The 16,926-nt window shown below is 43.5% G+C and overlaps 1 protein-coding gene across 7 annotated transcripts in view; it reads right to left on the bottom strand.

Moving 5' to 3' along the window:
• Positions 1–751: 751 nt before the first annotated feature.
• Positions 752–16,926, bottom strand: part of B4GALT4 (beta-1,4-galactosyltransferase 4) — a 42,272-nt gene continuing 26,097 nt past the window's right edge. For all 7 annotated transcript variants that reach the window (XM_072881891.1, XM_072881865.1, XM_072881856.1 and 4 more), the window contains 5 exons: positions 14,076–14,308; positions 10,372–10,559; positions 4,501–4,623; positions 1,887–1,991; positions 752–1,450 (listed from right to left, as the gene is read on the bottom strand). In XM_072881891.1, coding sequence (XP_072737992.1) covers positions 1,309–1,450; positions 1,887–1,991; positions 4,501–4,623; positions 10,372–10,559; positions 14,076–14,308 — 791 coding nt within the window. In that variant the 3' untranslated portion in view covers positions 752–1,308. The remainder of the gene's footprint in view (positions 1,451–1,886; positions 1,992–4,500; positions 4,624–10,371; positions 10,560–14,075; positions 14,309–16,926) is intronic.

Raw genomic sequence — 16,926 nt, 5'->3', positions numbered from 1 at the left:
TTACCTGAGTGTGAGACTGACACAGTCTGCCCAAGACCTTCCCCTAATCTTTCTTTCTCTATAAAGTCAGTCAATACCAGGTCCAATTATTTTGCAAGCATGACACAGGGTATTCTTGCTTGTTACTTGTAGAGACTAAAATTCCCTGTTCACTGAAAAGCTGCATCTATCCCACTAGCACCTAAGAATTTATTTAAAGCTTCAGCCTTCTCTACAGTTGGAATAATGTGTCAACCAGCTAGAGAACCCTTCTTCAATATTATAGTAAGCAGAAGTTGCTTTATGTCTTATAATTCTTAATATATTGTGTCCTAAAAGAAACTCTCCCAACCCTAGCTTCACATCTACCTGCAAGGGATGTGTATCCAACAAGCAGGTGTAAGGACAGTTAGGTATAATGCAGTAAGGAAAGCAAAGTGCTCTAATCAAGATTTTAGCAGAAATCCTGCTGCATACTGGAACAGGTAGGTAACCACAGACTTTCACCAATCTTCTAAAACAGGAATCAAAAATAATAATGGCCTGGGTATGTATACAAATATGCACTCTGCTAACAGTGTGGCCCAAAGCATTAAAAAATGTGGACAGCAATTTCTTTCCATCTGACATAGTTGGCCACTGCATTTCCTTCCAGAATAACACACAACCTGCAGCCTGCTGCAGAACTGAGACTTTCGTTTTGCCAAAGGACACTTCAGCAGTCCCACAGCAGAGTGAGCTGAGCTCATGAAGGACAAGAGAAGCCTTTTGAATTCATGGAGTGTATTTATTGAGAAATTTTTAACATCTCCTCACCTATTACCATTATTGCCCCTCCCTCACACATAAGCAGTTTTTCCTCAAGCTGGAAAAAGTTAGCTTTTCTCAGCAAGTTTGTAGTTGGTGAAGAATTCTTGTGCTTTTAATGAAAAAAGACTGGCCTGTTCCTTTTGAAGTCATGGCAGTGTTGGCAGTGCTAGGCTGCTTCCCCCTACAACAAATAAGTTTAGGAATAGTTGCAGGAACAAAATTATTTTCAGGAGACTTTGTTCAAGTCCTTCCACTAGACCAGCCTAAACAAGGACACTTTTGCAAATGTCCCAGCAGAATGTGCTTAGAAGAACACAAAAGACCTGTCCCTCAGGTCAGTACATGTCTCCAGTCCTCACAAAAGGAAATTCTCAACCAATCAATTAGATGCTGTGAAGAAAAACTTCCTTCTGTGCTACTGAAGTGCTCTTTGAAGCAGAGTGCCAGGAGTTATCTGCTGTAACAGCAACCACAAACATGATCTGTTGCCATTTCCTATAACCTGTGTGGTGTTCACCCTTACGAGATCTTTGGCTCCGTGCTGAAATCTACTGTGATGTTGATGTATAAAGGGTTATGTTCCACTGAGAGCAGTTTATATGAACAAGAGTTCAGCCCATCTGTTTTCCATGTTCTAGATACCTGGCGTAGAAGCTTCATCCTGAGGACAAAGAGGAGAAAATCTTCACTGACATGCACAGGAGAGGAGTTCTGAGCTCTTTCCCACTACTAGTAAATATAGAGGCAGAGCTACAGCCATTCTGTATCTACTGGGAATGTGAAGTTATGCTTTTCCTGTCCTCAGCATGGACAATCAGACATGGGGAAAAAAGTCTTTTGGTTTAATCTCTGAAATCATATGCTCAAATCATGTCCATGTAACTGTAACTTCAGAATTTTCTAAGGAGCATCACCCAGTTGATTCTAGGCAGGTCACATGTACAGAACAGCTGCAAGCTGTGAACAGGGGTGTCCCCCAGAGCCTCTGGGTACCACAAAATGCCTATTTAGCCTAGAGCAAAGAACTTGTCCCCCAGGTACCTGGCTCCTAGCCACATACCAAGACAATGCAAGGTCAAACACTGTTCTTGACTCACCTCTCTCTATTCTCCTCATTACCATGGTCTCGTTTGTGGAAGATCATTGTGTACCTGGCTACATCAGCCGACGGCCTCACTACTCTCATCTTCTGCATCTCAACCCTGGAAGAAACAATAGTGCCATGAGCAAAATGTCACCTATAAACAAGCTGTTAAGGAAAAACAACATTTGGAGACTTCATCTCTTGTAGATGCCATCAAAGCAAGCACAGAGAACTGTATGAAAATCATCTCTTCCACAACTTCGCCAGAGAAAAGGGGCTCAGAATTGTGTTTCTGGAGAACAGGTGCAGTAGGGTGACAGATACCCCCTCTCTCTTGAACAGAAGCAGGTAGTTTCTACAGTAGCGATCATGTAGAGCTTTAAGCACACATTATACAAAGTACATTTAAATTAGTATTGTCTGGTCTAGTTTGTACTGCCCTGTATTAAACCTAGGAGGTCTGTAGCAAGATTCCACATGTTTTGCAGCAAGTTCATCTCAACTCCTGCAATAAAGCCCCTATACTTCATAGTTCTCCACTTAAAAAAAGCTTGTTTTCTTTTTTACTAGTTGGCAGACAGCTGCAAAATTTTTATTTGTTGACATGAAGAAAATTCTATTTCTGAGAACAGTGCCAGAAACACTGAGCCCCATGCATGGATTTAAATGTCTGACATCAGGCACTTGATTGGAGCTCTTGGCCTTAAACATTTGTGGAGCACAACGATTTTGCTCTGTCAACAGAAAGGGTTAACTTCATGACAATGCAATTAAGGAATAGCCCAGGTCTTTGCTAGTCACATCAGCAGCTGAAAGAGCAATATGAAACCAAGAATTGAAGAAACTTGAGCCCCTACAGCTTTCCAATGACTGTTTGTAGCAGTAAATTATCAAACAAATACAACAAATGATCTGAAAAGTCTCTCTGTATGCACACCTTAGGAAGGGGCCCAAAAGAGACCATCACATTTAGCGTAGAGGCAAAACAGTAGGACCTAAGAGCACTCCAGCCCAGAGTTCTTGAAGATAGTGAAGGGGATGCTGCCATCTGCTGTCTTCACACAGGCAAGCTGCAAGGACCTCTCCGTACAACAACCCACCGAGACAGCAAGCCTCCCATTACCTACCCACTGCAAACTCTATAACCAGCCCAGTCCAAGATCTACCCAAGAGGAAAGGCATGAGCCAAGTCCAGTTGCAGCATGCACTCTGGGCCATACGATTTGGCTTCCGCACCAAGACCACAAACAGCTGCAAAGTTATGAGGTGCCACGCACAAGCAAGCATCACTTTTGATTCCAACCACTTGCAAACATTGTGGAGACTCTCAGTAAATCCTGCTGATCTGTTGCACATCTGGTTCTCTGCTGCCCACAGGAACATTTGAAAGAACACCACTATTACCTTTGTTCGCTCATTAACTGTGACACTTCTCAGGAAGCTGGGGAATAAGATGGTACCAAGCCATCCCCTATCACTATAATAGCCAGCTCCCAAGAGGTCACAGAGAAGAAGTTGGTGTGTCTAGCTAGAGAGAAAAAAAAAAAGTTGTGATTAAGAAGGGACAGAAATCCATGTCACCAGTAGTAGACCTTTTAGATTTCTTGATACAGCTAAGTGATCTGCTGAACTGACACAGAAAAAAACTTTAATTTGGAAGTTCCTAACTTTAACACTCTTGATTTCACCAGTGTAATTATTTAATATCACCAGGGGTATGAATTTTATGTCCCCCAAATGTTTGTTTGCATATTTAAGCAATTGAAAAGGATAAACACTTAAGAATGACAGAGTATACCCAAGTTACAAGTTGACAGGCTCTGCCAGCAGAGCTTGCAGGGTTGTGGGTTTTTGTTGGTGGTGGTTTTTTTCCTTCCTTCACTAAGAGCAATGCAGGATTAGAGGTTTCCTCGTAGGCAAAGGATCAACATAAAAGTTTTGTTGACTTCTTTGTCCCACTAAACCTCTCAAACTAACAAGCTTCTCCTACTTCAACAGGCACATCTGCAAAACTAGTTTTAACAAGAGCAAAGGGTATACGCATATACATGCGGTCTTTCTAAAATTCAAGTTATTCACTATCTTAACTATAATCAACACCACCCACATATAAACTAAGCCCTGCTTGGAGTAAATAGTGGTAGTCAATGTATGCAAAAACCCAATACCACCAAAACCAAAACACTCCCACGCTCTTGCAGAGTATTGGAACTCAATACATTTGTGTCTCTTTGGCAAATCACACTCCAGACTTCAATCTTATTATTTAAGTTATAACCAATTTCCAAGCAAGAACACAAATACTGTGTGGCTGAGAAAAACAAAACAAACCAACCAAAACACAAAATGAAACAAAAACCCCACAACAAACCCCACACCCAACCAACAATGCTGTCAGGAGGAAGACCAAGTCTCAGGCATACCTAACCTTTTCAAAGAGGAAACCGTTTGCAGAACTGCATCTCACACTCCAAATCCTTCCTCCAATACAGTTTTGAATTGAAGGCTCCTGTAGTGTTCTACCTTTAGAGGCTAGGTGTGAAGTCACACCGATTTTTTTTTTTTTTTTAAATCAATGCCTCCCCCTCTCACACCCATTTCCCTCTAGCCTTTTATCTATTTATTACCTGATTCGAAGGTCATCATCTTCTCCACCCCAACCCCAGTAGTTGTTAGAGAATCCATTCACCTTGGAAAACTGATCTCTTGTTAGAGCAGTTACACCTCCAAAATATCCCTGGTACCGTAACCTAGAAGTACACAAGAAGAGAGAATGAAGAATTAAAAGTCAAGTTCCACCAACAATGAAAATATCACCCTGAAACTCTGGATCTAGACATGTCTTTCACAGAGTTAAGCGTGCGCAAATCCATGAGGTAGGTCTTGTTCTCTTCCTCTTGTCATAAAAAGATGGTGATTTGCTTTAGGCCAGAACTCTCCCGCTGAGAGAACGCAGCCGCCTTCAATAGTTTCTCTCTTTACGTGACTCCCCTTGCCAGCCAAAAAGGCACTTCACCTCAAGAACTCTGATGAGTAGGAAAGAAACTAAACTACACGCTAATATAGCAGCAGCTTTGCAATAATGATAGCAAGCCATCGACTATCTTAGAGCTGAATCTGAAAAACTTGGAATGAAATCAGATCACAGCAAGGGGGCATGCGCTGTGGGACACTGCAGGACCAATTGCAAGGTAAGGTACAGTGCAAGTTACTTAGTAACCTAATGTAATGGAGCTCAGCTCTGAAGGAGATTAATTTCTAACTTCTACCTTCCTTCTCCTGGAAACTGCATCTGCATTTAAAAGGTATTGATATACCATGCTTAGTTATCTTCTCATACCATTTTGCTAATTGCTCTTTATGATACCCTCCTCTTTCTTGGCCCTTAAAGTAAGCATTACAACACAGCCTCTACTACATCGTCACTGCCAACTTCAGAGGTGATGTGCATATGGCTGCAGATTGCATTTTGATTTCCAGATGTATATGAATCTAAACAGATTAACAAATTGCCAGGGCTAGAAAGTATCCATTATGGCAATTTACATGCCAGACAAGCAAAGGTGCAAGTCTTATTATTATTTCTAGTTTACCATGAATCTAATTTAAAACCACCAAAAAACCCCCCAAAAACCACCACACACAACCTCCCTCATAGACTATTTTTCCTGGCTGATTTTTGCTCCTGTCATAGCATCACAGGAGAATTGGAAAAGGCCTCTGGAGATCAGCTAGTCCAACCCCTCTGGTCAGAGCAGGGTCTGCTAGAGCAAGTTGCTGAGGATCGTTTCCGTTCAGGTCCTGAGCATCTCCAAGGATGGAGACTCCACAACTTCTCTGGGCAGCCTGTTCCAATATTTGACCACCCTCACAGTTAAAAAAAACAAAACATTTTTTGTATGTTTAAATGGAATTTCCTGTATTTCAGTTTGTGCCCATTGCCTCTTGCCTTTCACTGAGAAGGGTCTAGCTCCACCTTCTTTACTCCCTTCCATCAGGTGTGTATACACATTGACAAGATCCCCCTCTGCCTTCTCTGCTCCAGGCTGAAGAGTCCCAGCACTCTGAGCCTCTCTTGACATGTCAGACACTGCAATCCCTTAATCATCTTCATGGCTCTTCTCTGGACTTGCTCCAGTATGTCCACATCTTTATTGTGCTGGGGAACCCACAACTGGACACAGCACTCCAGGTATCATCTCAATGGTGCCGAGTAGAAGGGAACAATCACCTCCCTCAACCTGCTGACAACACTCCTCCTAATGCAGCCCAAGATGCTACTGGCCTTTGTCATGAGGGCACGTTGCTGGCCCAGATACTCTTCTGTAAAGCTGATTTCCAGACTGTTGCCCTCCAGCACCTACTGGAACATGGAGTTGCTCCTCTCCAGATGCAGGACTCTGCATTTCCCTTTGTTGAACTTCTTTAGATTCCTGTTGGTTACATTCTCCAGCCTGACGAAGTCCCTGGTACATCAACCGCCCCTCCAAGATTTCTATGTTCCGAAAACTTGCTGAGGGTGCAATCTGCCCTATTGTCCAGGTTATTAATGAAGATATTATCCAGTACCAGCCCCAGTATCAAACTCTGGAGTAAACCACTAGTGACTGGCCTCCAGCCAGACATTGCTCCAGTGATCAGGACCCTTTGAGCCCAGCAGCTCTGCCAGTTTTCAGTCCATCTCACTGTCCACTTACTAGTCCACACTTCATCACTTTGTCAATGGGGATGTTATGGGAGACGGTGTTGAAAGCCTTCTTAAGTCAAGATGAACATTATCCACTAACTCCTCCCTCGTCCACCAAGCTAGTCAAATCAGAGAAGGCTATCAGGTTGGTCAGGCATGACTTGGGAACATATTTGCTTCACCACCTTCCCAGGGATTAAAAGGTGAGGTTGACCAACCTGTACTACCTCAAATCCTCCTTCTTTCCTGTCCTGAAGACAGAATTGACATTTGTTTTCTCCCAGCCCTCAGGAACTTCCCCCAGTCATCACAACCTTTCAAAGATAACAGAATGGCCTTGCAATGACAGCAACCATTTCCCTTAGCACTCATGGATACATCCCATCAGGTCACATGGTTTTATAGTGTATGCCCAGTTTGTCTGAGTATTCCTTAACTTGATCCCCCTCCACCAAGGATAAGTATTTGTATGTCCAGACTTTTCCACTGGTATCAGAAGCCTGGGAATCCTGAAGGCAAATCTTGCCAGTAAGGACCAAGGCAGAGAAGGCACTGAGTATCTTGGCCCTTTTTTTGGTCTTTTGTCACCAGGTCCACTGCCACACAGCAGGTACACATTTTCCCTACTCTTCCCAGCAGCTGAGGTACCTGTAGAAGCTCTTCACATTACCCTTCATGTTGCTTGCGAGATTCACCTCCAGAGGGCCTTTGGTTTTCTTAACCCCATCTCTGCATGCTTAGACAGCATCTTGTGTGTCCTCGCAAGTCACCTGACTCTGCTTCACCTCTTTCATGCTTCCTTCTTCTGAGTTTTCTCAGGAGCTCCTTGTTCATCCATGCAAGCCTCCGTCCACCTTTGCTGACTTCCTGCACATAGGAATGGACCATTCTTGAGCATGAAGGAGGCAACCCCTGAAGATCCACCAGCTATCCTGAACTCCTCTTCTCTCCAGGGTCATCTCCCAAGTGCTTCTTCCAAGCAGATCCCTGAACAGGAAGTCCAGGGTTGTGACCCTGCTATTTGCCTCATTCCCTTCTTGTTTCTGACCTTCACATCCCTGCTCAGTTCTTCCTTGTTTGTAAGTATGGAGTTCAGCAGAACACCTCCCTTCATCAGCTCTGATCATGTGTGTCAGGAAGTTATCATCAATTCACTTCAGAAATCTCCTGGATTACTTGTGCCCTGTTGTGTTGCCCTTCCAGCAGATGCCAGGATGATTAAAGTCTTCCACGAGGACCAGGGCCTGTATACATGAGAGTTCTTCCAGTTGTCTGAAAAAAGCTTCAACTGTCATTTGCTGGGACTGTGATATACTTCCCAAAAATATGATGTTATCTATATAAACATACAAAAAAGGATTGCTCTAGGATAGTCTGATGTGCTCTACTTGGTGTTTTTTTCTACCTCTGGAATTTTTACTCTTCCTTGCTCTCTCCCCTTTATCTCCTCTCCTAGAAGAGAGGAACCACAAGGTAGCAGATGCCCTATCAAGTTTTAATTGGGCATCACCACCTTGAGACTTCTGCTATAGGTGTTCTAGAGAAATGCAGTGAACAGGTGGAATGGACAGCAAGGGGGTCCCATAAACAGCAACAGCAGGGAAGAGCCCACCCCAGCCATGCTTTCAGGCTGCACTGCCAGTCACCAACAGTCCCACATGCCCCATTCCAGCAGCCTGGTAGCGTTTGGGAACTGACTGCCCGCCCACCCACACATCCATATATGCACTCCACTGCTTGCTTATGCACCTACATAATTCCCCTACACCACTGAAGAGGCAGACACTGAAGAAGCCAGAGCTGTAACCAGGACAGTGCTGCCCACTCAACCCTCCTCAGGCAGAGCAGAACTGGCAGGGCCCAGGCATATCTTGCTTCTAAGGTGACATAGTCTGCAAAAATGCACCTCTAAGTGTTCAACCACCTCTTCCGAGGACAACAGAATATCAGCTCCTTTGGGATTTTTAAAATTTGACTGAAGAAACCATATAATAGAAATGGTCATTAGGAAAGGATGTTGTGCTGGTCTCAAGGAAATAGCTTAGCTATGCTCAGAAAGTTTTTGCCCAGCCTTACCTTTAAAGTTTGAATATATAAACCTTTTCCTAAAGAATCTAAACCAGTTTGTAGTTTATATAACTAAACATAGGGTACTTGCTCTCCAGAGGAGCACAGCTGCTAAGATTAGCATAGAGGATATCCTCCTGGAAAAAAAACAAACAAACCCTCAAGAAACCCACAGAAAACCAACATTCCTGCCCAGGTTATTCTGTGTTAATCCAAACTATGTATGACTTCAGTTTTCTCAATGCCACCTGAGCGACATGTCTCAGTATGCTCACCTCAGCCTAAGCAAAACACTGAGGTCACCCAACTAGGATTTCAACCTGTGGTCTCAGCTCAGTTTAGGTATCATTCTTGAGCTCAGGATCTGAATTCCTTCAGATGTACCCAGGAAGTCCCTTGGAAGTAGAGCATTATTATCCCCACTTCACAGATGTGTAAACAGAGGCAGTGACACAGAAAAGTATGAATCTAATTCAAACCACCAGTATCCTAGTGAATACTCATGCAGGGTATTCACAACACCCTAGTGCAGGGTATTCACAACAGAAACATTTTGTCAGCGTAAGACTCTAAAGCCAAAGGTTAAAGCTGACACATAACTAACAGCTCCTTTCCACAAACAGGAGAAACCTAAGGAAATTAATAGTAAGAAGACCCCTTAGTAAAAGAAAAAAAAATAAAAATCAATCCATCTGCATGCTTAGCTAAGCTAAACACTTGCAGTAACTACAGCACAAGAGGTTACGTAAAGCACCTCAAGCTTTGTGCCATGTTATTAGCCTGGATTCTACATGCCTGTCAATTAACCAAAGCAATGTTTCTGCTGCTTTGGTGCACAGCCATCCTGTAGCCCTCAGCATTCTCTCTGCAAGGCGCAGTGCTCCAAAACCTTGTCACAAGCCTAGTTCATTTGTGCTTGTTTGCATTTTCACTGAATAACTGGAAAGTGAATATTATTCTGTATAAGAATTTGCACATCCCACCTCTTTCTCATGTATTTAACAAAGGAAACCCAGAAGTGAAGTGGAGCTTTACTTCCAAGTACTCTAAGATCAGCTTTTGAAAAGCCCACTTCTAATTAATGTTTAGAGTGACATAAGAGGTGACTCTTGAAAGAAACACATTCAATGAAACCACTCTAGTCATTAAACTCACCAAGCACAGGAGCCTTTTTTCTGTGAGGTGGACTGAACCTCACTTTTCACTTTAAATTGTTTATATCACACTATCACTTAGGGGACGCATTTAAAAAAATCACAAAGATCCTGTATTAGATGCTGTACAGCCAAATAATTAAAGGACAAACCTATCCCTTGGCAAATTCTCACACTTGAGCTCTCAATATCAGAAGTTACCTCTTCAACAGCAAAAACTAAGTGGCAAGTTTTATTAGCACAATAGTAAGATCATACTGTCAAATCACAGGACCAGGAGACTGCAAATGTATTTCTAGCTTTGACAGAAGGTCTTTGCACAACCTCTGACATGTTGCTTTCCTCTCAAAATGCCCTTTACCTCACCCCAGAAACCAGAAAGATGACAATGATAATTTGTACAGGTGTCCACGGAGCTGACTTCAGAGATGTCCGTACAGTTATCTTTTGTCAGAAGGTGCTCCAGACAGGCAGAAACCTGGTATCAGAAGGAAGGGCAGATACCAACCTACAGCTCCATCAGAAGAGGAATATTATCAGTAACTTGGCATTTCTCAGTTGGTATTCTTTCCATATTCCTGGTTTCCTACCTGTATCCAGTATTGTTCCTGCCAACTACAAGGTGCTTTGGTTGTCTGTCACACATGTAAATGTTAAAGTCATTTTCTGGCACCAGATCCACATCATGGAAAATGAAACAGTCCCAGTTCGCTTCTTTTAGGGCCTCTAGGTATCCTACATTCAGCAGTTTAGCTCGATTAAATTTGGTGCTGCCAGCCTGTGGAAGAGAATGGAAAAAACCTCTGAAGAAGGTGTCAAACCTTTTGAACCAGAACTGCTCCCAGGCATTTGTTCTAATCACGTAGTTTGCAGCCGCATTCATGCGTCACAGCCTTTACAGCAGTAACTACATGAAGAGCTACCCCATAACATTAGATACAGCATCAGAGTGGCCGATGATGCAAAGTGTTTCTTCAGTCTCTACCTGTCATGAACAAACATAGCCAGGGTCAGGAGAGCCCATGGTTATCTGGGCACCACAAGTATGCATGCTGCATGACGCAATTTCACTGCTATTGCTGCTCCTGTCCTGGAGTTCCCATCAGGCTACATTACAAAAGAGATACCAGTATAAACAGTTTATAAACTGGTGCTCCATACAACAGCATCAGTAAGGCTTATGGAAGTTTAAAAACACCAAAACCACCACACAAACACAAAAACACCACACCAAAACATTATTCCCATACTGATTGGTTTATAGATGTCAGAGCACCTGCCACAGATGATTTATGCTTGTCCACTCAGTTTAGAGGATAGCAATGCTTAAAGAGTTCACTGTATTTCCTTAGGTCACACAGTAGGTGGCAGAGTGGGAAATAAAAAGCAGCTCTCCATTTTTAACTCCTATCTATAACCTAATGATCATGCTGCACAGGGACTCCCCCTAGCACAGGGCTTCACTTGGCTTTTACTAGTCTTTGTTGTTTGTTTTTGCTATAAGTTAGTGCATCTTCGCTTTCCAAAAATATGATTTTTCACCTTTGAGGTATATATACATATATACACACCTGGCAGTTTTGTAAGCTTACCATGTCACCATTCACTCTGCAACAACAGGTGTGCTTATCTTGCTATTTACTTTTTACTGGGCTGTACACACATGCCAGCCTGTAGAAGGCTTTCTGCTCCTGAGGACAAGGTGGTGAGTTGCCTCAAGTTCCCACCAGGGAGTCAGAGGGCCAAGCCCTGTGCTTCCAGAAACTGACAGGACAGTCATTTTCCAGAGCTAGGAACCTGATGTACTTGAAAGAATAAAAAAGCATTTTCAATATAATCGGGTCATTTGCTAGAAGGTGCCTGGACTGAAAGAGGCTCCGTGGAAGATGAGAAAGAAGCTGGCCTCCCCAGACTGAGAGAAGGTTAGCTGTAGGGAAAAGCAGTTGTATACAAAGCATGTTTTATCATTCTGAGAAGTAATGCTTTGCTCTGAAGCAGCAATTTGTTCACCATCACTAACAGCCATCTGCTCTTGCACAAAGATTTATCAGATTTATGGCTCCATACCTGCAGTGAGGGAAATACAGCCCAGTGCCCACTCTGAGAAATTGAGTGGGATAATCAATTGCTTCCATTCTCAGTAACAGAAGGAACACACTTTCCAAGTGTACCTAAGAAAAATTTATGTACAATTCACCCAAAAATCTATGATGACAAATTCCTGAACTTTTTTTTTTTAAATGTCCTGTATATGAAAATACCTGTCAGAAAATCTTCTCCTGATGATGAAAACATAGGTTATTGAGTGAATAGAACAACTCAGATGACTGATAAAGAACATATAGAGAATTTAGCTTGTATTGGGTATCAAACCCAGCCTAGTTCAGCAGCAAAATTTACTATCTGCTGTTGTCCTGTCTTCCCCATCAGTACAGTCAGCCACCACAGCCCACTTCCTGCACAAAAGGCAGCCCAACAACAGATAAAATTGTTTTCCAGGAAGGGCAGTTTTCAATGTTAGATCACATGCTGAACAAAGTTTACTCTCATCTTTTACTGAGGAAAGAATTGTCCTCCTTCATTTCTATGGAAGAAAAACACTGACCACAACACAAACTTAAGTTGGGAAAGAAATTATTCACCCTTTAGGGATTACAAATGCACTTTTTTCCAGCACTGCACACATGTATGCACACAATTGTGCAGAGAAACATGATTTTCAAGATGTTACAAGTAGCTCATAAAGAAGAGATCTGGAGTATGCCTTCAATGACTCACAGAGAAAAGTATAAAAGGCCCATTTCTTAATCTTCCTCCAAAGTAAACTCTATGTTAATAGTTAAATCCTGGTTTTAACTATTTATTTCCTCAAAAGATACTTAAAACAACTAATGACATCACAAATGGAGAGTAAAAATGGATTTGCCATAAGAGAGTTTTGTTAGACCCACTTTCCAGTCTTTGGGTATGCCTATCTACATGGAAAGGCTAAGCAAAAGCTTCCAATCTTCCAAGTAAAAACTCTGATAGAACAAGTCCAGACATTGCTGCTCACATCAGACAAAACTTTCATACTTCTGTATTACTTTTTGCTAACATGACAACAGCCATTCTCCACCTCACATACTTCAATAAATAAAGAACATATGCCCATTCTCCCAATGATTCATTGCTAACCACTGCTTGCTAGCTGGAGTGAGCCATTATATGTACGATTATAGTACATACTAATGCAGAAAAAAAGCCTCAGTTTTTCCACTCTACGGGCCACATTACCCTAAACAATGAAAGAACAGTCTATTCCAACTGAAAGTATATATCCTGCCATGACTTTTGTTGCTGTTCTGCTGTGCCATTGAGCAAAAGTGTAAGCTTTCACCTAGAATGCACTGCCTCATACTGGTTAATTGACTCTAGCCTCTTTAAACAGAAGGAAGGAGAAACTACATTAATTTATCACCTTTTTCTCCTGCTGTCTGAAAAATCTCTTTAGAGTCAAAGCAGAACATGTAAGTAAATGATAGTAAAAGAAAGCAAACACAATAAAAGATCAAGAAAAAGACAACATATTACAAAAGAGAAATCTATATTGGTTTTGGCTCATGCGACCAGAACATAAACACCTTAGATGAAAGACAGCGTGGCACAAGTCTGTATGCTCAAATTTTAGCCAGACTCAGCAGAGCTAGAAAGAAGGCAAATAAAGAAACTAATAAGTCTTTCCGGAACCAAATGCTCTGCCATGACTACTTCTTCCCACAGCCCTTGCTGGGCAAGTAAAGCACCTACAAGCAGTAGCTGGCGTGTTTAGTTTGAGACAGCAGAAGTAAGTACAACCACATGATACACGCAGTTTACCAAGTGCAACAGCCAGCAAGCAGATGGCAGAGAAGAGCTAGATACAAACTGAGGCCTTCAATCCAAACAACTCCAAATTTGAAGACAGAAAACATGTCAGCCTAGTTATGTATGTGCATACTGCAAGAGAAGCGAGTTGCATTGGTAATGCAAAAGATGCTTACCTTGAACACTAACTCAGAAACAGTAAGTTACTTAGACTGTTAAAGACACCAGTGAAAGACACTGTTAACACTTCCCAGCTTTGCTAACAGCAGCTGAGATCCTGTAGTGCTACCAGCAATGGCTGCATGCCCCATTGCATCCCTTGACAAGTAGAAGTGTTCAAAGCAGGCTTGGAGGACTGATGTTAGACAGAGGCAGCAGATGCCTCTCCTCGGACTGCAGAGCACTGACATGATCCCCACCCAAACACGTCTCAGCACAGTTGCCTCACCTGGTGAATAACGTAGATGCCATAGTCCAGCTGCTGCCTCTGTAGGAAGGGGTGGAGGTGCTCCAGGAGGTACAGCAGATGCTTCTCTCGATTGCGGTGTGGGACGAGGATGGCCACATGCTGCAATGCTGAGCACTCCGTAGGGTGATACCGGCCCTTGGCTACCTGAGGGTTCTCCTTTTGCACTTCTTCTAGTGTGAGAGATGCTTTGAAGGCGAGTTTGCTGGCACCTCCTGTAGGAGAAGCACAAGCTTTCCCAAGCCATTTTTGGTTGTGGCTAGTGCAGTCACCTAATGAGGCACTCTATAGCCAGCATAAGAAACCCAGGTTCAAGCCCCAGTTGGCTTCCCTGCCTTTCCAAGAGAAAAGTAGTGCTACAAGGACATTATGTGGGCAGCAGAGGGAAAGGGTATCAAGTGTTTAGTTGCTTAAACTGATTATAGAGTAATGATGATATAAAAAAAAATTAATTAAAAAAATAAAAATCAAGATAAGTTCCACCCTACTGCAGAAGGATTAGCCAGAAACAGCTGCCAGGGCAAAGCAGAGCAGAGGGAAGTGGAAAGAGACATAGGACTGTGGCTGTAAAAAGTCATTTCTACTTAAAGCATGAACAAAAGCATCAAAGGCTTAAGGCTATAAATTTGTAAGATAAAATGTACAAAGTCTCTCTGTAGCCAAATGAAGTTTCCATCACTTCTCTTGCACTGAGCTATCACTCCAACCCATCCAGACTCGGCAAACCCATGAAAGAGAACAACACAAGCAACTGTGACAGCTACAGCCACAGTGGGTTTACTTAAGCAAATGTGTCCTGGCAGCAGGGGTGGGGGTGTGCAGCTAGACAGCAGCTTTTTGGACTACATCGGGGAGCAGGGAAGAATCCAGCTTCTCAAACAAATCCCTAATCAGGTTCACAAAAAGGAAGAGGAAGAAGAAAAGGACATGGTACTGCAAAGCAGAAGCCTGGTGCTGCTAGCAAAACCAAGACAAAAAAAGTGGACTAAAAAATGGCCAAACCAAGGAAACAGCCGCCTATTTGAACCTTCACCATAAGTAGTGCTAACCCCAACACAGCTGTGAAGTCCTTCAATTGTCAAGACAGAGGGACAAAAGTACACCTAAGAATGAAAAGGCAAAAAATTGAGGGAAGGTGAAAAGACTTGTGGTTGAGATAAAGATAGTTTAATAAAAAGGCAAAAGCTGCACACATGAGCAAGGCAAAAAGAGAAATTCATTCATTCCTTCATAGAATTGTTTAGGTTGGAAAAGACCTTTAAGATCATCCAGTCCAACCATTAACCTAGCACCACCAAGTCCACCACTACACCACGTCCCTAAGCACAACATCTACTCATCTTTTAAATGCCTCCAGGGATGGCGACTCAACCACTTCCCTGGGCAGCCTGTGCCAATGCTTGACAACCCTTTCAGTAAAGAAATTTTCCCTAAGATCCAATCTAAACCTCCCCTGGCGCAACTTGAGGCCGTTTCCTCTTGTCCTATCGCCTGTTACTTGGGAGAAGAGACTGACACCCACCTCACTACAACCTCCTTTCAGGTAGTTGTAGACAGCAAGAAGGTCTCCCCTGAGCCTCCTTTTCTCCAGGCTAAACAACCCCAGTTACCTCAGCCGCTCCTCATAACACTTGTGCTCTAGACCCTTCACCAGCTTTGTTGCCCTTCTCTGGACGTGCTCCAGCACCTCAATGTCTTTCTTGTAGTGAGGGGCCCAAAACTGAACACAGTATTTGAGGTGCAGCCTCACCAGTGCTGAGTACAGGGGCACGATCACTTCCCTAGTCCTGCTGGCCACACTATTCCTCATATAAGCCAGGATGCTGTTGGCCTTCTTGGCCACCTGGGCACACTGCTGACTCATATTCAGCTGGCTGTTGACCAACACTCCCAGGTCCTTTTCCACCGGGCAGCTTTCCAGCCACTCTTCCCCAAGCCTGTAGCGTTGCATGGGGTTGTTGCGACCAAAGTGCAGGACCTGGCACTTGGCCTTGTTGAACCTCATACAATTGGCCTTGGCCCGTTGATCCAGCCTGTCCAGATCCCTCTGTAGAGCCTTCCTACCCTCAAGCAGATCAACGCTCCCGCTCAGCTTGGTCTCATCTGCAAACTTACTGAGGGTGCACTCAATCCACTCGTCCAGATCATTGATAAAGAAAGATATTAAACAGAACTGGCCCCCATACTGAGCCCTGAGGAACACCACTTGTGACTCGCCACCAGCTGGATTTAACTCCATTCACCACAACTCTTTGGGCCCAACCATCCAGCCAGTTTTTTACCTGGCGAAGCGTATGCCTGTCCAAGCCACGAGCAGCCAGTTTCTCCAGGAGAATGCTGTGGGAAACAGCATGAAAGGCTTTACTAAAGTCTAGGCAGATAACATCCACAACCTCATCCACTAAGCAGGTCACCTTGTCATAGAAGGAGATCAGGTTAGTCAAGCAGGACCTGCCTTTCATAAACCCATGCTGACTGGGCCTGATCACCTGGTTGTCCTGTACGTGCCACATGATGGCACTCAGGATGATCTGCTCCATAACCTTCCCTGGCACTGAGGTCAGGCTGACAGGCCTGTAGTTTCCTGGATCCTCCTTCTGGCCCTTCTTGTAGATAGGTGTCACATTTACTAACTTCCAGTCAGCTGGGACCTCCCCAGTTAGCCATGACTGCTGATAAAGGATTGAGAGTGGCTTGGTGAGCACTTCTGCCAGCTCCCTCAGTACTCTTGGGTGGATCCCATCTGGCCCCATAGACTTGTGTGTGTCTAAGTGGTGTAACAGGTTGCTGACCATTTTCCCTTGGATTATGGGGGCTTCATTCTGCTCCCCGT

This window comes from Ciconia boyciana, chromosome 1 (genome assembly GCF_034638445.1).
Source record: "Ciconia boyciana chromosome 1, ASM3463844v1, whole genome shotgun sequence".
NCBI classification, from domain to species: Eukaryota; Metazoa; Chordata; class Aves; order Ciconiiformes; family Ciconiidae; genus Ciconia; species Ciconia boyciana.
The sequence above is the reverse complement of the archived record's forward strand: the minus strand, read 5'-3'. Positions and strand labels throughout refer to the sequence as shown.